General features: G+C 33.1%; 1 protein-coding gene across 1 annotated transcript; it reads left to right on the top strand.

Annotated features, from left to right (window-relative positions):
* The first annotated feature begins 20,302 nt into the window (after nucleotides 1-20,302).
* Nucleotides 20,303-22,168, top strand: LOC114162145 (U-box domain-containing protein 26-like). The gene has a single exon (XM_028045932.2). It carries the CDS (start codon nucleotides 20,824-20,826, stop codon nucleotides 22,000-22,002), a length of 1,179 nt encoding a protein of 392 aa, XP_027901733.1. The 5' UTR covers nucleotides 20,303-20,823; the 3' UTR covers nucleotides 22,003-22,168.
* Nucleotides 22,169-22,686: the final 518 nt, after the last annotated feature.

Below are 22,686 nucleotides of genomic sequence, written 5' to 3'. Positions count from 1 at the left end.
TTATCGTTTTCATATTTTGACTGCCCAAACTTTTCCTCCATAATCATCGTTGCCATTTTCTCAATCTTCCACTGCACTTCCTAACTTCACAAACTCTCAACTCATTCTTTTCACATTTCTATAACCTTCTGCACATTCCCGAAAACGATTCAAATGGAGTACTCTTCTGTTTTATAAATATGTACTTTGTCAAAGTTAAATACTCAAGTTGTAAAACTAATGATGTTAAAAACTGTGATAAAACCTATTAACAAGAACTCTTTGTCTAACTAAAGAACAAATGAACCGACAACGAAAATGCTCAAGTTTTGAGGTGGAAGAGGTTTAAGAATTCGAAAGTGTAAATTAGAAATTCTCAGAGTTAAATGAACAATAAAATCAGTAATAAGTATGGTAAAGTGGGTTTTGAATGTGAGTATGATATACAATTTAAATTTAATGATTGATTTGATGTTTTTAACTTGTTAACTCCCTTTGATTTGTTTTGGCCGACCTATCACATTGGTATTAAAAGTAGAATAGGACGACCCACTTCTTTTAATTAAAAAATAATTTAAAATATTAATTTTTATATTATATCATCTGAAAAATATAAATATGCAATAAAATTTTAAGGTTAAAATATCTTTTTTGTCTACATTTTCGTCAAGTTTTGTTAAATCAGTCTTAATTTTGATTTTGTGTTCAAATAGGTCTTAATTTTTTTAAATTTTATTCAATTAGGTCTTTTTTTGCTAACACTATTTAAATCATTAACGACCATGGACAGTGACGGTCACGTGTCACTTCGTGGTTTTTTTAATTTTGTTTTAATTTTTTTTTAATTTTTTTTTAAATGTTCACGTATCAATCCAACTGCGTGTCACATGTTAGAGTTAAGGTTTTCTGTTTAATTTGGTCCCTATATTTGTTATTTTTGTTCAATTTAGTCCCAATTTTTGTTAAAATTGATCAATTTTGTCTCTATCGAAAATGAGACCAAATTTAATTTTTATATAGTATACAAAAATATTTATTTAAAAATGTGAATTTTAATATAAAAATTAAATTTGGTTTCAATTTGGAGAGAGACAAAATTGGTTCATGCTAACAAAAATTGGGATGAAATTGAACAAAAATCATGAATATAGGTACCAAATTGAATATAAAACATTGACTCTCACACGTGGCACACTGCTGGATATACACATGAACATTTAAAAAGATTTAAAAAAAATTAAAAAAACCACGAAGTGACATGTGGCCGTCACTGTTCATGGTCGTTAATGATTTAAACGATGTTACCAAAAAAATACCTAATTGAACAAAATTGACGAAAATTAAGACCTATTTGAGCACAAAAACAAAGGGTTAAATTACTCTGTTGGTCCCTCTGTTTGTCAAGAAATTTCAGTTTGGTCCTCAAGTTTTCCGTTATCTCAATTTGGTCCTCATTTTCTTAAAAATAATTCAATTTGGTCCTTATTGTTAATTTTGACCAGACGGTATTCGGTGTTAAAGTCAACGCCACGTGTCAATTTCTAGTTTTTTTTTTTTTATTTTTTGAATTTTTTTGAATTTTTTTATTCTTTACACGTATCACTTCACAGTTGTGCCACGTGTCAAAATGACTCAATTTGGTCCCTATATTTGTTTTTAGTTTTAATTTAGTCCCAATTTTTTTAAAAATGAAGCAATATTGTTTCTCCTTAGATTGACACTCAATTTAATCTTTGTATACCACTTATGATGATATTCTTAATAAAATTGACGTTTTTATTAAATAATTGTAGAAATATTTTTAAACAAGTTTTTTTTTAGTTTTATTATTAAACAAAGTTAAACCCCAAACTTAATTTCAAAAATTAACAATTTTGTCATCATATATAAAGGCATCAAGTGTAACATATTATACAAACTTAGTGAAAATTAAAAATCAAATAACTTGTCACACATAAGTTTAGGAATTAAATTTCAAGTTCAAAACAAAACCAAAGTCTAATATTTTGTATAGAATTTAAAGTTAATTTAAAATATGTATAGAAATATTTAATAAAAACGTTAATTTTAGTAAGAATATCACTATAAGATTTATAAAAAAGTAAATTTAGTGTCAATTTAAGGAAGGACAATATTACTTCATTTTTACAAAAATTGGGACTAAATTGAAACTAAAACCAAATATAGGAACCAAATTGAGTCACTTTGACACGTGACACAACTATAAAATGACCCGTGTAAAAATTAAAAATATTTTAAAAAAATTTAAAAAAATTCAAAAAAACCAGAAATTGACACATGGTGTTGACTTTAACACTACCTGGTCAAACTAACGATAAAGACCAAATTGAATCATTTCTAAGAAAATGAGGACCAAATTGAGACAACGAAAAACTTGAGAACCAAACTAAAATTTCTTGAAAAATAGAGGGACCAAAAGAATAATTTAAGCAAAACAAAATTAGAACTGATTTGATAAAACTTGATGAAAATTGGAACAAAAAATGTATTTTAACCAAATTTTAATTTGAATCATTATCAGACATAAATTAAATTTTAACTATTAAGTATAAATAAAAAATCTAATAAGTAAAGACAATATTTTAATTTATTTTATTAGATTTACTATAATTTTATAATATATATATATATATATATATATATTAAAAGAGACAGGTTATTCTTAAATAAAGCCATATTAGATAATTATTAACATTAACATTTTAGTTATTTATTTCACATCTCAAAATTCATCAATTATTTATCATTATATAAAAATTTAATAAAAATAAATAAATATAATTATACAAAATGTGAAAGACACCATTATCATAAAAATTATACTTCACGAATTATATAAACAAACTATATTATTACAAAAAGAATTTAATAAATACATGAAAATAGAATATTAAAATATTTATATTGTTCTAAAGCTAAATTTATTTTTAAGTATATTTATCAACATAATTTTTCTCAAAAAAATATAAAAATTTTAAACTGCTTAAAGAAAATACGTTAACTCATTATATCGTTCAACTTTTTCATCTATTTCTTATCAATGAAGCCAAAAGAAAATAAAATGATCATTTTGTGACTCTTAATATATGAACAGAAAAGGATAATTTTTATTTATAAGTTTTGAGTGGGAAGAGGAACTTAAAGCTAAATATTAATTAATTAATTAACATTTAACCTATTTCTGAATTGAAGAAATCATTAGGAAGGAGTTAATGTTCGAGTTGTTTATGATGCAAGCAAAAATAATTAATCTAAATAGAATTGACGAAAAGCATAGTGTGAAAGAAAGTGTTGCAAAGTATTTGTTTTTTGAGAAACATGGAATGGTTGGTGGCATTTATTTTGGTTTTGTAACACTTGATTTGTACCCAACATCTCTGACAATTGAGTAGGCAAGAAAACCAATTTAATTAAATGTTCCCTTCAAACACAGGTAAGTTGGGCAAGGAGGGAAAGAGACCAAACAACAAATTCACACAAAACAAATTTTACCCTTTCAACCCTTTTTTCTCTCCCTTTCACTTTCATTGCAAATCTTATTCATTACATAATATAAAATACACTTTATAAAAATAAATACTAACAAATATCAATTTTCAACTTTTAGGAGTTTTGGTCTTTGAAGACGAATTGGATAGAGCACATCTTCAACATTTGAATACGTGACAACGACAACATTCGTGAAAAAGTTGGATTCATCAACATAACAGAAAAAAACATGAAATTTCTATGCAAATTTGGATAAAAGCATCAACATTTGGTAACCCAAAATTGACATTGTGCTGCTTTATGGGCAAATGGTGGAATTAAGTAATATATTTAAAATTGTGATTTGAAGCAATTCAAGAATCACATTATGAAGGTTTGGATATGATATCTTTGAGTTTTCAAGAAACTCTATCATTGCATGTCTGCAAGATTTTTCCTGTGCTCCTCAAGTTTTATTTTTTATGGCCACCATCATTGCTTTTGGCAGTGGTTTCAGCCCCCGTGAATGGTCCACTTTTGTGGTGGTTTCTCAACTGTAATCATAAGTCACGTGTTTTAGGAACCATCAAATTTCTCCTTTAATACTTTTTTCCTTACAACATTTCGAAATTCACAAGGTTTGACTAATCCATTTTCATAAAATCATTTTTCATACTTTGAATTATATTGTAAGTTATATTACTTTTTTTTTAGCTAAATAACTTATTTTACTTGTTATATACTTCGCTGTGTATTTTATCATTCAATTATCATTTTATCATAAAAAAATGTTTAAAAATAGTATGAGAAAGACGGAATAAGTAAAGAATTTTTCCACATTGTTGTTGCCTTGTCGTTACGCAATGGTTTGATATCGTGGACAAACGAAATACTTATTATTAATATTTTTATGGTGAAAAGTTATTAATAATCTGTAGGCCAGATATGACTGTTTTACAATTGCGTGAAACTAAATAGAAGTTAATTTACGAAATTAGTGTAATTTTTAGCAATATTTACTTATGTGGACAGAATTTTGAAAAATTACATAAATAAGTAAATCGCATTTAATAAACTAGACTTCAAAATAAAGAGATGGCGTTTGTAAGATTCAATATTTTCTGTCCTTATGTTTAAGGTTGTCCCAAATTTAATTGGGCCATAGGGCTGACCCATAGGGTGTTAAATGTTCCTGAGGCAGCCAAACCCCTCTCACTTTCGTCATTCTGCGAAAATAGTATTCTCATCTCTCTCTTTTTCCCATCCAGAGCTCTACTAGGGTTTAACCCCAATCCTCTTCAAGTTGGTTCCAATCCAGATTCTTCCACTCCACCTCTCGAAGCTGTGCTCCTTGAGCTACTATTCTCCACGGTTCGAGTGTCGAAGCCCTTAGCTAACACTTTCCAAGTAAGGGAAGTTAGGGTTTTGGGTTTTAAATGATTTTTGGCTTGATTAGAGCCTGTTGGGTGTTTGTATGAACTGTATGATTGCGATAACTATGAGAAATGCTTGGTATTGCTATTTGGGTGCGAATACATGACTGTTGCAGGAAGGACAATGGCGATATTTGTTGCTCTCGCCCAAGCGAGACTGACTCGCCCAGGCGAGACTTGTAGGAACAGACTAGGGGTTTCACGAACTCTCGCTCAAGCAAAGAGCTCTGATTTTGAGCGAGGCATTGTCTCGCTCAGGCGAGAGACGCTCGCCTAAGCGAGAAGGCGTAGAAGCCTTGGGGTGTCGTTGTGGTTTAGCCCAAGCGAGGAACCTCGCCTTTGGGCGAGGGGTTGTCTCGCTCAAGCGAGGGAGGGCTCGTCTAAGCGAGCCTGCGAAAGTCTCCCAGCGCCCTTGTCATGGTCTCGCCTAAGCGAGAGTCTACCACCTAAGCGAGGGCACTCCTCTCGCCTAAGAGAGGGCTCTTGGCTTGAGCAAGACCTACTGCAGGTTATTTTGTTTTTATTCACTTGGTTAATTGGATCATTTGATTTATGATATACTCTATATAATGCATAGGCTTGTGAAATGAAATGCATGGTATAATTTGTGGTTATAAATTGGATAGATGTGATTTGTGATCTTGGCATGTGAAACAAATGAGATGGTTGGTAATCAAAGAGGCATGGTATTGGTATGAGATGAAGCCCTATACTCATGAATTGGGAATAACCTGTGGTATGGATTCAACATGTGATATGAATGAGGATTGGTTACAGAGATTGGTATGAAATTATATGCATGATGAGTATTCCTTTATTGTTTAATTATGGTTGGTCTGTGGTCAGTGCGTAATTTCTTGGAATCTCTAGGTGAGATTTCAGGGTCGTGCTTCAATAGTCAGGACGTAATTCCATGACCCCTATTAGTGGGTGTTCATGGTGGTGCCCTATCTGTATAATTTGGTAAGGATTCAAGGTAAGGTTGCATCCTGACACTCTAAGGAGTCAGTTAGTCTCACTTAGAGCGGACTGACTCTTGTGGTGAGAGTAGCAGGAGGCCTGAAACTCATTAAGGGCTTACCTTGTGTGGGGGGGATTGGAAACATTGTAACACTTGTAACACTTAGCTCAGGGGTGAGCAGAGATATCCACCACAAGTGCAAGCATCCGCTGAATTCGACCTAATTATACATATCCGGATGAGTCGAGTCGAGTCTTAGGGTATTGATTTGAAAGTCATAACATGCTTGGGTGATGTATGTATAGTTGATTGTGAAAGTGTATCTGATCGCATGATGAAACTATATTTTTGGGCTCTAGCTTACCCTTCTGTTTGTTGTTGTATGTTCTGTGGTGTGGTCTTTTCTTTTGCAATGATCATCAACTTGTTGATGTGAGCAGAGGTGAGAACTCCCCATAATCATCAAGGTGATGGAGGTTTTGTTGCATAGTTTGCTTGGACTGGATCTAAGTTTGTTTGGGCTTTCTTTTTTGGGCTATGGCCCATGTACTAGTCTGTCTTTTAAATTCCTATTTGATTACTGTTCAATGTTGTAACTGGTTTAGTTTTGGCATCGTGGTGTGCCTTGGATAATTGTAAGGAGTTATGTTTTAAAACCTCCAAGATCGTGCTGCTATATTATTTTAACGTGACACTTCCTTTAATTATGTCTATTGATTAAATGGGACGTTACAACGTTTTTATTTATGACTTCAGAAATTGTATTCCAGATATACTACTTCCCCTTTTTATTATTATCGTTTTTAGTTGAGGAAAACTTAATTTTTACATAGTCATAATCATTTAATAACCATTTACTTCTATTTTGGGATCATTTAATAAAATGGTGCAAGTTTTTTTCAAAATTTACAAATATGGACAGTTTTCTAAAAAATGAAAAAATACTTTGACACCATTTAATAATTATTTGATATTTATGAAAAGGTAAAATGATCTTAAGAAAAAAAAAAGTAAACTTTTATATTTGTAAATGAAAAAAAAAAGTAAAAAGTGATGAATGATAATATTAAATGCGAGTAAAAAAATTTAGAACAAACATTATATTCTTTAAAGAATTAAAAAATTGTTTAAGTGATCTTTGAAAAACACATCTCAAAATAAAAAGTTGAATTTAATCACTCTCCCAACCACACCAAGAACTAACTACAAAAGTACAAATCCCTCAGTACATAATACACAACCATAAAGAGCTCACTAAAAACTCAAGTACACAATAAGTTGTCATCAATATTCCCTAAGTCCCGCTTACTGTATACTATGAAATCTCTCAGTACATAATAAGCAGCCACTAATACTCTATAAGTCGCTTATTATGTACTGAGGAATCTCTTAGTACACAGTACGCGGCCATCAACACTCTATAATATGCTTACTATATACTGAGGAATCCCTCAGTACACAGTAAGCGGCCACCAGCATTCTATAAGTCGCTTACTATGTATCGAGGAATCCATCAGTACACAGTAAGTGACCACTAGCACTCTATAAGTCACTATGTATTAATGAATCCTTCAGTACATAGTAAGCGACCATTGACACCCTCTAAGCCACTTACTATGTATTAAGGAATTTCTCAGTACATAGTAAGCGATCATCAACACTATTTGAGTCGCTTACTATGTACTGAGAAATCCCTTAGTACACAGTAAGCAACCAACAATACCCAACTAGTGTGTGGTAAGGAAGACTCCATAACGTGACATGTGGCCCCAACATTCTACAAAGCCACATATATTACAAAATTTTATGATAAACAATAACTAACTCTATTTACTTAGATGATTTCCTAGCACAAGTGCCCAGCTCCTAAATCCCATATGACCCCTTACCGGATACTTAGTGCTCTGAACCTCCCCCAAAATATGTGGTACTCGGCCCAATCAATTCACAAGCTACCTACCAGCAACTATTAAGGGTTATTCTGGTAATCTTTTCTGTTTTTACTAGATCCAAGAATAGTTAAAAAGGTATTTTGGACCCACAAGTAAAAAGGTATAAATAGTACATTGTTATATGCATTCATTATGCATTAAAATATTCTTTGAATCTCTGACATCACCGGTGCTAACTTAAACATCAGATTGTCTTTTGCATACACACTGCACCGTGATCGGAGCTTCGTAGAATTAAGGAAACGTCAAGCCAACAACTGGATACCAGAGCAGTAGAGAAGATTTGTGGAGTACAACTTGGTCCTATAAGAACAATTACTATGATTTTAATTTAAAAATAAATTGTGTTCTAGATTCATGACTTTAATTTCTTTTATTAATTATTATTGAAGTTGTACATACTACCAACGATTTCATTTTTTTTTTTTGGAAGAGTTATAATATAGTGCTAGATTGATCTAATGGTAAAAGTTTAAAGGGTTTAACTCTTTTTTTCTTTACTATGAAACATATAAGTTTGGTTTAAAGAATTTGAGAAAAGTGTGATGAAAGAAATTGTTTATTTTCAATTCTATTCATTAATAAAATATTAACAATTAATATTTGTGGATAAAAAAAATATTTTGTATTTGACTTTTTGTCTCTTAAATTCATCTTTTAGAAGTTGTGCTGTGAGCATCTGACTTCATTTTTCACTTTTTTTTTAACCAGCATTTTGTTTTAAGTTTTCATATTTTTATTTCTTCTATTTTACTTCTAAGAAGTAACTCAACGACTTCTCTGGTTTTCCTCAAATATTGTTTTTAACTTTCTATTTTTTAGTTATTTTTATTTTTAAATATTTACATCAATTTCATTAATAGAACTTATTTTTTGTATTTTCAATGTATTTTCATATATATATATATATATATATATATATATATATATATATATATATATATATATATAATTTCGAGATGTTTATTTAAATGCTTTAATTTATTTTTTATTTTTGTTTATTTTAAATTAATCCTTTAATAATTTGATTATTAAAGTTTTTTAAATAAGAATGAATAAGAATTACATAAAATTTAAGAACCATATTACTTAAAAAGATTAAAATAAAAGTATTTGTATAAATAAGTTTAAAAAAAGAGAAAAGTAAAAAGTAGTTATAATTTTTATTTTTCATTTATTAATCAGAATGTTAAAAATATGTATTAAAATAAAAAAATGTTTACACAAATTTGAAAGATTTGTACTAATCAAATTATTAAAAAATAATAACCTAAAATAAACAAAAATTAAAAAAATTAAACTATTTAAATAAATATCTCAAAACTAGAAAAAATTGATTATATAAAAATTGAATAGCGTTAAAAGAATAAATATTTATTAATCAAATTAACATAAAAATTTTAACAAAATTAAAAAATCAGAAAAAGAAAAGTAGAAGCCAAATCTGAAAAATTAAAGAAGTCGTGTAATGGCTTCACAACTTCTAAGAAGTAACAAAAAAATTACAAAACGAAGATGTGAATACGTGAAACAAAATAGAATTAAATGGTAATGAGTGTGTAAAAGATTAAGTCTTAATAATATGGATCGACCTTCGTAAAAACTAGCGTAAACACAAGCGCGATAACGCATGTGTGTATGTAATTTTTTTAAATATGCTTGACATTATATTAGTAGGTGATAATATTGTAATGTTATTAAGTTAATATATAAACTAAAATTATATTTATTAAAAATAAAGTGAAATATATCAGAACAGATAAAAAAATAACCATTGGTAAATAAAGAAGAAAAAAAGAAACAAAGATAACCGATTTTATAAAAAGCTTGTAAAAGTAACGATCAATCTTTAAAAATTTAATAAATTATTATATTTAAAGGGTAAAATTGGTATTTTGAAATGTAGACACAAAGAAGGGAATCTCCATTATATATTGTTATAGATAAAAGGTGAAGTTGGATATCTAAATACGATTTTTAAAGTCTTATAAAAAAATGCGACTTCTTTATTGTGTTTATTAAACATATTTACTTATTTCTATAATATTTAAAAATTTTGTTTATACGTGTAAATGTTGTAAAAACTTGCACTGGTTTCGTAATTAACCGATGTTACACTATGCATAAGGAAAAATTGTTATATACATAGGCTATAAAAATTACTTTAATAAATTCAACCCATTCTCTCATTTTTAAAATGCAAATTAACAATTGTTTTCTCAATTAAAACTTAATAGTAGTTATAACATAGTCTATATCGCGATACGTAATATGTCGCAACTTGTTTATTTATGTATTGTATATAAGATATATAAAAATTATAGGTTAAATATTTTTTTCTTTCTTAAATTTTAGTGTGAAATTAGAATTAGTTCAAATTTTAACGTATTTTAGTCCCAAATTTAAAAATCGATAGAAATAATTTTCTTAATTTAATTATGTTAATTATTCTTTACGTGTCTAATAGCGTGTTAAATTAGTGTTTGAGCTGTTTATACATGTTTCTACTCAAATACTAATCAAGAACATCGTTAAAAATGTAACAAACATTTAATATCATGAATTAAGATGATTATATTCATTTATTTTTAAAATTTAGAGACTAAAATATATCAAAGTTTGAAATAGAGATAAATTCTAATTTTACGTCCAAGTTTAGTGTAAGGCCCATTAAAATTGTTTTATTCCCTCTGCCCTAAATTAAAGGGTTGCCCATTGTGAGTGGGCCTAAGGACTGGACCAACAGATAAAACCACCCTAAGTCTGTCTTAACTCCCATTTTCCCCTCACTTTCAGAGAACCTTGAGCCATAGTCGTCGACATCTCTGCTAGGTTTGATCCCTCACCACCGTCAAGTTACGCTCAAGCTCCTTCTTGCTCAACGTAAGTATTCCTTCCTAGATCATGTTGGTTCCCCTTTAATCGTCTTTCGTTTCCCAGTTAGGATCTCCTGTTAATCACATCTACTGCTTCTGTTCCGCTTTTATATCAGCCTTGTAGTTCCTCCCTAGAGCTGTGTGCTCGTGGTCATGACGTCAAGGTCCTTGCTAACCCTTTTCCAGGTACGAGAAGTTAGGGTTTTTGCGAAATTGTTGGTACCCATGATTGCTTATGTAATATTCGTGTGATTTGATGGTCTGTATACTGCTTTGAGTTTGTGAAATATGTTATTGCGTTGTTTGGCTTGGTCTTTGGTCTGTTATGCGAGTGAACAATGGGTGAGTACTGATAATCTCGCCCAAGCGAGCTTGCCTCGCCTAGGCGAGATGAGCAGAGGCTCGCCCAGGTATTCTCGCGCGATGGGTCGCTCAGGCGACCAACTCAATTTGAGCGAGCGAGCATCTCGCCCAGGCAAGGAGGGTCTCGCCTAAGCGAGACAGCGCAGAGGCCACTGTTCCAGGATTTTGAGCCCTCGCCTAGGCGAAGAGAGCTCGCCTGAGCGAGAGACTCTCTCGCTTGAGCGAGACTCCTATGCCTGAGCGAGAGGTTGGGCGAGAGTGCGGTCTAGTTTGGCATTTCTTCCCCATTCTTGGATGTTTGGCATGTAATTAATTGGATTATTGTATGATGGCATGATGAGGATGAGTATACATGATTAGGGGAGGTTTACATGTGGTAAATTGTGAGTTTGGCATGATCTTTATGTGAATTGTACATGAGGGGTTGGATATGTGTGTGGTCACAAATTTGGCATGAGGAACATTGATGGTTGGTAATCCAGTGGTATGGTATTGGTATGGGAGGAGACACTTTACTCATGGTTGGTAATAATGAGTTGGTATTGATTCAACATATGATTAATGAAGGTTGGTTATGAATGTTGGTATGAGGTTCTTATGCATGATGCATGTATCTATTGCTTGGTTGTTTATGTATGTTTGATATGTGGTCAATACGTAATTCCTTGGGATCTTTAGGTGAGATCCTTAAGGTCGTGCTTTAGTGGTCGGGACGTAATTTCATGACCCCTGTTAGTGGGTGTCCATGGTGGTGCCCCATCTATATAACTTGGTAAGGATTCAAGGTAAGTATTGCATCCTGACACTCTAAGGAGTCAGTTAGTCTCACTTTGGGTGATGTAAATGATGTTGGTTGTGAAAGTGTATTCTGTTTCTTTTTATGCTCTCGTAGGTAGAAGGATCTGAAGTCTCAATTGAGCTTGAGTTTCTTAATCAACAAAATCTTATCCTGAGTATGGACAATAAAGCACTTAAGCAACGTTTAGAAAATATAGCACAAGATCAGCTTATCAAATATTGTAAGTTTCTATGATACGAGCATTATCCCTTTTAAAGTAACACAAGTTTTTTATTTTTTTTTTAACTTGGAAATGTCAATTGAATACTATGAATTTGGAGGAAGTTGTTTATATAAGCTTAAATTGAAATCTTTGTGAATTCGTGATACATTGTATTGTATAAGGTTAATTGAAAAAGAACACATTAGGTTTATCTGAGTTTGATTATATCATATAAGTGGCAGGGAAGGGGAAAGTTAATCAAATTCTATTTTCTATGTGCCATAGCATGGTTGCAAGTAGAATTACCGTACTAAGATCAGGGAAAAGGAAGTTTGATATTTTTGGGGTGGTAACTTAAGGATCTTAAAACCATGGTGAAAATATAGTTCCTATGCATAAAATAATAAAATTAGCTGGATTATAAAGTAATATGTGTCATTGAAGATGACTAGGCTTTGCGCACGAACACTCAACTAGGATTCTATCTTTAATTTGATCATCAAGTCCCTTATTGAAGGTTTACTTTGTCAAGCATGATATCACAAACGTGTAGTGTTTCATGCCAGGCTTACTATTAGCCATTAGAAAAGTAGTGCGTCTCAAGGTAGCTACCTAATCACATGAATTCTTTGCATCATTCAGCTTCATCTGGCTCAAGATTTTTATTGTCACTTTATGGACCATGCAGAATTTGGTATGAATTCATGGTGGCACTTGTAACAATTGTTTGTGCACGCACCACAGCCAATGCCCTTGACATTCAACAACTGCTCCTTTGTTAACAATACATGATCTTAGAAGGTGCTGAAGACTTCGATGCTAAGTTGGAGAAGTCATGTTTTTACGAGAAAAAAAGGATAACTTGGAGTGAAAACTTTTACTGATGATATATGTAGTTTGGGATTCTCTTATCAAATTTATTTTCTTTGGGTATGATTGTGAAATGTGGTTGAAGAAACAAAACTTAGCTTGTATTATTCACTCTAGCTGATTTTGTAAATTTTATTTAAAATTGTAGATTTAGTTTTATTTTAATTCTTTTATGAATGTTATAGGAAAATTATAAATACAAAAAATTTAAAACCTTTTCCTTTTATAAATTTTCATTTATTTTATGATTTATGTATTATTAAAAAAAACGTAACAAATAAGGTGAGTTTGAAACCCTATGAAAAATTGTTGAAACTTGATTGTTGAGATAATGTGGTTTTAAATTGTAGGCATTAATGGGGTTCTCTAAACCCCAACCATTATCGGGGGTTTTGTAAACCCTAGTCATTACTAGAGGTTTTGTAAATTCCAAGCATTATCGGAGGTTTTATAAACCCCAACCATTACCAGGGGTATTGTAAACCCCAGTTAAGTTGCGCTAATACTAGGGGTTGTTAAAAACCTCCAGTAATCACTTAGCTACGTTGGTTCTTCCAAGGGAAGAAGGAACCCTAGGTAAAGTCATTAGTGGGGGTTAAAACCCCCAGAAATGCCAAATATAACCTCGGCTAAAAATAATTATTTTTGTAGTGCATGTTGGTTTTCATAGACGAAGATAAATCTTTTAGTCTAAGGTTGTAGTGATATCTTTGATTTGATATTTAAGGTTGGGTTAAATATGATTTCAGTTCATAAATTATAACGCGAAATTAGATTTTGTCTATATCCCAAATTTTGACATTGTTTGGTCATCAAACTTTAAAAATGAATAGATGTAGTCTTCGTCACCAAACAATGTTAAAGATTTGCTTATGTGACAAACAATGTTGTTATGTGTGTATCCACGTGTTGACACGTGTATGTCCACATCAGCGTATTGACACACGTGGTAACGTCATTTGCCATGTAACAAATCTTTAATGTTGTTTGGTCACGAGAATTACATCTATTCATTAATAAAATTTGGGAATGAAAATGAGTCAAAGTTTATATAGAGATAAAATCCAGTTTTGCATGAAAGTTAAAGAAATAAAAACATATTTAACCTTTTTAAACTTAAAAGTGAAGCTATGTTTCCTAATTAATATTAGATTATTTTGGCTTAACTAGAAAAAAATATTATATATATATGTATGTAGGTATGTATGTATGTACGTACGTATGTACTTATGTATGTGTGTGTGTGTGTGTATGTACGTACGTATGTATTTATGAATGTGTATGTATGCATGTATCCATGTAAGTTTGAGCTTCTTATATCAACCAAGTTTTATTGTAGTTTAGTAGATCTTAATGTTTGGTTGTGACTTGGTCACAATATTTGTATTTTATGCAAGAACATTGTACGATTGAAATTATTTGATATTATGAGTGTTGTTTAGAAGGATGGAAGGGTTGTAGTCATATTGTTGATGGATGAAATATTTATTTAGTTTGTTTTACAATTTGGATTAAGTTTTAAAATATATAAGCTATGTTTGTAGTATGATTATATTGACTTAAGTTTTTTATTTAGAAAAGTTAATGAAATTAATTGTATAGAATCTTTTTCTGTGAACCATTTAGGTTGAAATGAATTTAAAAGACAAACTAAATTTAATTAAGTTAAATAAAGGATAATTTTTTATCGTAGTTTTGTTAATGTGTTGTGAAATGGTTACATGGAGTTATATTTATTATCGTGTTATATTGATACTTAAGTAATGTGCTAGGTGCTTTGTAAATCGTTGAATAATCAAAGGTACATTACTATAGAATGAGCTTTTCACGATGGTTCAAACAGTCCTCCAATGAAGGTTTTTGAATTGTCATAGATGTCATCATCGTTAAAAGTCTGAAAAATTGACGATGGTTAAAATAATTGTATTTATAAGTTTAAAATGATGATGGTTGTTATTGAACTGTCGTTAAAAGTCATAAAAAAAATAATAATGTGTTGCATATCAGGACGAGATTAACATAGGCAAACCTACTAGATTATAGCAGAAAAGCATTTTCATTTGAGTGTTAACAAAGACACATAAGTTTTCCATGGGTTCACCATTTGCTTGCTTGTGAAGTCATAGAGATAAATTAGAAACAAGTAAACAAATTCTTGAAAACATGTGAAGTACCAACCATAGGTGAGGAGAAGACTCGTGGTGAGCAAGGGTTTTGCGGTACGATGCGAAGAGTTTTACGAAAGAGCCTCGTAGTGTTGCGTGAAGTGCTTCGTGAAGGAGACTTGCAACCACAATGCGATAGAGACTTGCGGCATGCTGTGAGATTGGCAATGCTTCGCGACTGCTGGAGATTCGCGTATAGTGGTTCACGACTAGTGGAGGCTTGCGGAGGTTCACCATTAGTGATAGTGACAATTGTGAAAATGCAGAGAGAAGAGAAAATGAAAGTGCATAGGGAAGAGGAAACACTCAAATGAAAGTCGTGCAAGGGAAAGAAGTGCATCTTATTTTTATGAAAGTATTGCACATTCGACGACGAGATATTTTTAACAACGATTCTCTATGTGATCATCATTATTTCTTGCTTGTCCCACTTTTAACGACAGTTCTCTATATATATGTCGTCATTTTCACCTTTAATGATGGTTATTTAGCCAAGCCTTGTTAAAAATTTTGCACAAATTGCAATTTTGTCATTGTGCGTTGTTTTACTATGGTGGCTTGGTAAATATTGTCAATCCATATGGAAAACTTTGCACTAGTGGTATCATTTTTAGTTATTTGAGTATTTTTTAAGGCTGTATAAAACTCTCCTTTATTTTTCTTGCATCATCCAACTCAATAGACCTCATAACCATTGATAATTTGAGATAGAGAAAAGTGAGTTTTACTTTGAGAATTTTGCTGAACAAATTTAATTTAACTCAATAAATCACTTTAAAGGAAAATAAAAAATTACAAAAACCACTCATTCGATAAATTTTTCAATGGATACAATTTGAGAAAAAATGGTGCTTATTGCACAAATTTTGCTCAACAATTTGTTAAAAAAAAGTTGATTTAAAAAAGTTTTTATTTAATTAAACAAGTTTGACTAGTATATAACTATAATGGAAAATAATAAGTTGTATAGTTAATTGAATTATTTTTCTCTAACTAAATACGTTGAGTTTTGAATGTTGAATTGTAGTGAGTTTATGTAACTAATGTTTGATAAAGTGATGTGGTTACTATGGAGGTAATACTATATATGTTGTGTAGTTGTTAGATACATTGAACTTGTGATTCTTGTAAAGGGATTCTCTTGACCCGATGATTTATTGTACTCACATATGAAAATATATGAGGTGGTGAAAGTTGATGGATGTTTTATGACTTATGGTTTAAAACAAAATAAGTTTTGTTATAGAAATTTACCTTGTCACATTAGTGGATAATGTTTCTTGCCATTTTCAAGTGTAGAATAGGATGATAGTGTGACAAGTGTAAAATCTTTAGAGTCTAAAATCAATGCATTTGTATCGCTTCCAAAAGTCAAATGTTTGTTTCTTATGGTTTGATGGTATGTGAGTATGATTATTTGTGGGATGTGCCATGTGATGCTTATAGGTTGTGACATGAGATAAATAAACATTGGAGTCAATGTGTATGATTGAAAATTGTGATTGGTGTGAATGTGGTATTGAAATATAATTTGTATAAGTTGATTTATTAATAAATGGTATCTATTTTGTTATGAAAGCTTTTGAATTACTAATTTACTCATTATATGATTTGTGTTAACTACCATTTTTTGATTTGTTGCCATTTATATATGACAATCATATTTTATACGTGAGTAGAACATGTCATAAGTATATGAAATAAATTATAATTGAATCTTTAATACTAGTTTAGTGAGTAGAACATGTCGCAAGTTTAGTGTGTTCAAATTGTTCAAGCAACCCTTTTACTAGTCCCATAAATATTTTCTTGTCAATGTTCTTAAGTCTTTTACATATATAATGTCACAAATTATAAACGAACAATATAAGGTTACTTAACTATAAAAAAATTATTGCCATAATTAAAAAAATTACTGTGATTACAAAAAATCGTATAAGATTACTATAATTATAAAGAAATACCGCCATATTATATATATATATATATATATATATATATCATATAAAATCAAAATCCACAAAATTAACATTTAATGACTTAATTGATAAATCTAATCATAATATAAATACACTGCAATTGTAACGTCCCATTTAATTATTAAACGAAATTAAAGGAAACGTCACGCGATAAAGTATAGCAGTGTAGTCTTGGGGTCCTTAACGCAACCCCTACAACCTGGCACACCACGATGCCGACATAAAACAGATACCAATCTAACAAAGAGTGTAGAGTAAGAAATCATAAGATGATACAGGGGCCGTAGCCCTAAAGAAATCATGAATAAAATGACTCCAGCCCAGATGGCTAAGCTGCTGAATCGCCATTCCCTTGCTGACCACGAGAATCTCGCCCATCTGCTCCCATCAACCAAGTCGATGATCATCGCAAGAAAGAAAAACCACATACAAGGCAACCATACAACAAACAGGGTAAGCTAGAGCCAACACATTTTCATCATACAGTCAAATACATTATCATCATCCCATATCCATATGCAACCAAGCATGTCATGACTCTTTATTCAATACACTACGACTCGACTCGACTCATCCGGATACGTATAACTTGGTCGGATTCAGCGGATGCTTGCACTTGTGGTGGATACCTCTGCTCGACCCTGAGCTGCTCGATCCTGAGCTATGTGTTTCAAGTGTTACGATAAATCAAATCTCCCTCACCACAAGGTTAGCCCTTACTGGATTTCAGGCCTCCTGCTACTCTCACCACAGGAGTCAGTCCGCTCTAGGTGAGACTAACTGGCTCCTCAAAGTGTCAGGATGCAACCTTACCTTGAATCCTTACCTAGTTATACAGATGGGGCACCACCATGGACACCCACTAACAGGGGTCATGGGATTACGTCCCGACCACTGAAGCGTAGCCCCGGAGGTCTCACCTAGAGACCCCAGGGAATTACACGCTGACACGGACCAACATTCATAAAACAACATTAGGAGAACATCAAAAGCATGTTTACAATTCCATACTCATCCATGAGATTTATTCCTCATACGCATCACATTTTGGATCCATACATCTGATTATCACCACCCCATGAATCTAGGGCCTCATCTCATATCAATAACGTTTTCCTTTAGTTCCAAACCTCTCATACATTTCACATGCCAATAACATACCCAACCCGTCATACACAATTCGTGATTCATGCTAAGCACGCATAATACTCCATTATATACATGTTCCTCATCATACAATTCACACCCAAACCAAAATCAATCATCCAAAAATAAACAAGCACCCAAACAGCGTATTGCCTCGCCCAACCCCTCGCTCAGGCTGAAGGGTTTCGCTCAGGCGAGACGTGCTCGCTCAGGCGAGCCCCCATTTCGCCTAGGTGAGGGTTCGATGGAGCACTCAGGGAACATCACGGGATCTCGCTTAGGCGAGACCCCTCTCGCCTGGGCGAGGTGTTCCCTCGCTCAAAGTTCGAGCAGGTCGCCTGGGCGACCTTTCGTGCAATAGTCCTAGGCGAGCTCCCTGTTTCATCTCGCCTAGGCGAGATGGACTCGCTTGGGCGAGATTAACAGGTCTCGCCACTGTTCTTCACTATAACAACCATGTAAATCGAACCAACCAAGCATACAAAGCAGTTAATCACACCAAAACGAAGGGTTTGTCCATGCAATCAGTAATTCACTCAAGAACAGCCAAGACAACACCAAAAGACTGAAACCCTAACTTTCCGTACCTGGAAAGGGGGTCAACAGAAGCCTTGACGGCACGACGACGGATACTGCAGCTCTACGAGTGAACTAACGAGCTGAAAACAGAAGGTAGGAACAAGGGCGCATTATTACTAAACGTTAACCGTGGAAAGAGTGGAGGGAAAACGATGGAAGCCATAAGATCTGGAAAAAGGACACTTACGTGGAGTCGGAACTGGGTTTGAGCTTGAACGAGGTGGACCTTAGGGCAAACCCTAACAGAGCGTTCAGTGAGGTAGTGAGGGATGACGGCTGGTTTCTGAAAGAGTGAAAGTGAGGTGAGATTAGGGCAACATAGTAAGATCTTATATGCTGGGCCAACCCTTAGGCCCACTTATAAGGGGCAGCCCACCAACTCTGGGGCAGAAAATAAATGGGGGCCTTACAGCAATCACCTTGATTATATATTTTTATGAATTAAAAAGCAATATTAAAAATGCAATGGGTGGAAAAAATAAATTAATGTAATGTTGTCATGTGATATTTACTCACGTGATAAAAAAAATGTTTTACAATGATATAATTGATTTCATTATGTGGAGTTTTTGTTTCTTTTTTCAAATAAATAGATGTAGACATATATAACTGTTTTGCAAAACCATAATTTAGTTTGGACAAAACTCTTTTGACTATTTAATTAAAAGTGAAAACTTTTTGAATCTCCACTGAGAAGAGAAATAAAAAGAAAAAGGAAATGATTCTATGAGAAGCTACCTCTTTAACCTTTTTTTCATCTTTTTGAAAATTTGCAATAAAGTATAAGGGGTAAGGGGGGACAACAACTTGGGGTGAATTGAAAGTGTGATTTGGGTTCATAATTTGGGAACGTGCAATAACCCTAATTGAAGATCTAGTAGGAATTATGATACGAGGGTCCACCAACATACCATGTCACTCACCCTATTGTATTTTTTATCCTTCCCAAATTGACGGTTCACCTGCTTCCATTTTTCACTGCGCTGTGAAATGAAAGGCTGAGAATGGAAGATGGAATATTCCTTTCGTTCATGTGATTTGATTTGAAATTGTAATAAATATCATACGGTATCTGCTCATCCAGTGGTTTTGCTTATTATTGCTCCTCTCATGACCCTTATGACTAGCATTAAACACAGTCCCTTCCACCGTTAAACACAGTGAAAAGCAAAACAAAAAATGCAACTAAATCAATCAAATAAGTGTTAAACACACATCACCACACTCAAATTCTTAATGGAATAAATTACTTAAATTTGAGAAAAAAAAATGTGTAAACATTTATGATTTTTTTTTCTTACATCCAAATATGAAAAAAGTGTTGTTGATAGTGGAGAGTTAGCTCCTATGGCATGGTCCTAACAAGTGATTCAAACTTGAAAAACATTGACAATAATTTTTTCTTTTTTGGTGAGTGAGTTTGACTGAATTGGTAAGAGGAACAAGGTGGGGACCATTACCACAATTATTCTATATTATTAGATGTGATAAGGTGTGTTTCTTGGACCTGTGTTTGTGGTGTTCTTTCCTGTTTTTTCCAAGTAAGATTGCACTTTTGCTCTTTCTCTTTCTCCACTGTCTTTTCTGTCAGGCACACACTGCAGGGCTTAAATAAACTCCCTCTCACTCAACTTCTTCTTTCTGTTCTGACTCCAGTTTGGAATATGTAAGTACCCACCTTTTTTAATTTTTCTTTACCCTCATCACTTCCTCTTCATAACGCTCCATTTCTCACTCCTCTCCCACACCACACCACTTTCTAGTTTCAAGTTTCAGTAACTTGTGCTGTCTCAAGGCTTTTTTAGTAGCAAAGGAGAAAAAAAAAGTATCCTACTTTCTGACACCATCTTTATGGCATTAGTGTTCTAGTTAGTGCCTCAAAATGCTTGTCTTGCATTGGCCACACCCAAAGCCTCAAACTTTAAGCTGCCCCCAAAAACATCATATCCCCAGAACAACCAAACCACTTTGATTTTCTGTCACTTTCTTCAATATAGGAACCCTTTGGTTCTTTCTTTCAGGTTCTTTCCATGAACGAAGCCCAAATTGAAATTACCATTCCTCACCTGTTCAGATGCCCCATCAGTTTGGACTTGTTCGAAGATCCAGTAACTTTGTCCACAGGCCAAACCTATGACAGATCAAGCATAGAGAAATGGTTCTCTGCTGGAAATCTCACATGCCCTGTAACAATGCAGAAGCTTCGTGATCCATCCATTGTTCCCAACCACACTCTTCGCCACTTGATCGATCAGTGGCTCCAATTGGGTCCCCAGTTTGGTAACTCTGCTACTATTGATTATCTAGCCGCACTCAAGCACACCCTTGAATCTCCCCAATTGGAAAACAAGCTCCAAGCACTTGAAAAAATCACAGTTCTCTCTGATGAGTATTGCTCCTTCAGAAAATCTTGTTTCCATCAACTCAGTTTCTTGCCCCTACTTCTGGAACTTGTTTTTGGCACCGAGTTCGCAAACTGTCACATGAAGTTCACGGAGCTAGCACTTTCCTGCATTATAAAGTTGTTACCTTTTGTGAGTTTGGAGCCTCTAAATATGATCAAAGATGAGTCTAAGTCGAGAACGTTCCTTCTACTATTTGAAAAGGGAACAAGCTCGGTTAAGACCAGTCTTTGTCATCTTATAGATTCAACAGCATCACCACAAACAGAAGAGGTGTGTCAGATGCTCGGACACTCTCAAAAACTAGTGCGTGAAATTGTGGTACTTGTTCGTCAAGGTTGTGAGGTTTCTAAGGTTGCTATTAAGGCCATGTTAGCATTATGTTACTTGCAATCTAACCGGGACAATTTGGTGAGGGCAGGAGCAATCGATGGGGTCATAATATACATTTCAGGTTGTGATTCAAGGCAGAAGAACTTGGCTCCATTTGCGATGGCAATAATAAAGAACCTTCTGGTGCTAGAGAGTGCTAAAGAGGCACTGGTGAATCACCCTTGTGGGGTTGCAACTTTGGTGAAGATGGTTTTCAGGGTGTGTAATCAAGAGTGTAGTGAGAGTGCTGTTGGGATACTTGCAATCGTTTGCCGAGATTTTGGGCGTGCAAGAGATGAAGCAATCGGTGCTGGAGTTTTGACTCAGTTGCTGTTTCTTCTCCAGAGTCAGTGTGGCCCCAAAACTAAAACAAAAGCAAGAATGCTGCTCAAGTTGCTAAGATCAAAGTGGATTGAGGAACCAAAACAGGTGTAGATTGTGAAACGTGAATCATAAATGTTAATAGTTATAGTAATAATAATAATCAGTATTTGATGGCTCTGGGAGGTCTTGTTTTCTATGTGCAGTATTTGTACCCATATACTTTGTACTCTTTGAATTTTATCAGCAAATTTAAAACTAAGTTTTGTCCTCAATGTTATATCTGGTATTCACTACCGAAAATATCTTATTGGTACGTTTGATTGCAACCTATCAACCTTACATTTGATGGAACAGATGAAAGAATTTCTTAGATAGATTTGAAGAATTTTTCTCATCATGAACAGATAAAGCTGCAATATACAAAATAGAACACCTAAACACAATCCAGTTAAAGAGAGAGACTGAAAATCAAAGACATGATTAGCATTTGAGTGAAAAATTCTGCAAGTGGATGCAATTGTGTAGCATACGACTCCATTCTGAATGATGCGATGTTTAGCCTAGTTTGGTGGAATTGATTCTGCAAACTCCACCATGGTGAAAACTACACTTACCACAGTGATTTTTTCCTTTGGATATACTTTTTCTATCTACCAGTGCAAGTGTTTTTTGTTACTACAACTTTATTGGAATAAAGAGTATCTATCATATTCTATCATATAAAAATATTAGTTGCAATGTAATTTTTTGGTCGAAAGGTGTCTGTCCTTGATGTAACATGTCATACAAATTTGA

Source organism: Vigna unguiculata, chromosome 9, assembly GCF_037176805.1.
Source record: "Vigna unguiculata cultivar grain cowpea cultivar isolate G323 ecotype 2 chromosome 9, ASM3717680v1, whole genome shotgun sequence".
Classification (NCBI taxonomy): Eukaryota; Viridiplantae; Streptophyta; class Magnoliopsida; order Fabales; family Fabaceae; genus Vigna; species Vigna unguiculata.
The sequence above is the reverse complement of the archived record's forward strand: the minus strand, read 5'-3'. Positions and strand labels throughout refer to the sequence as shown.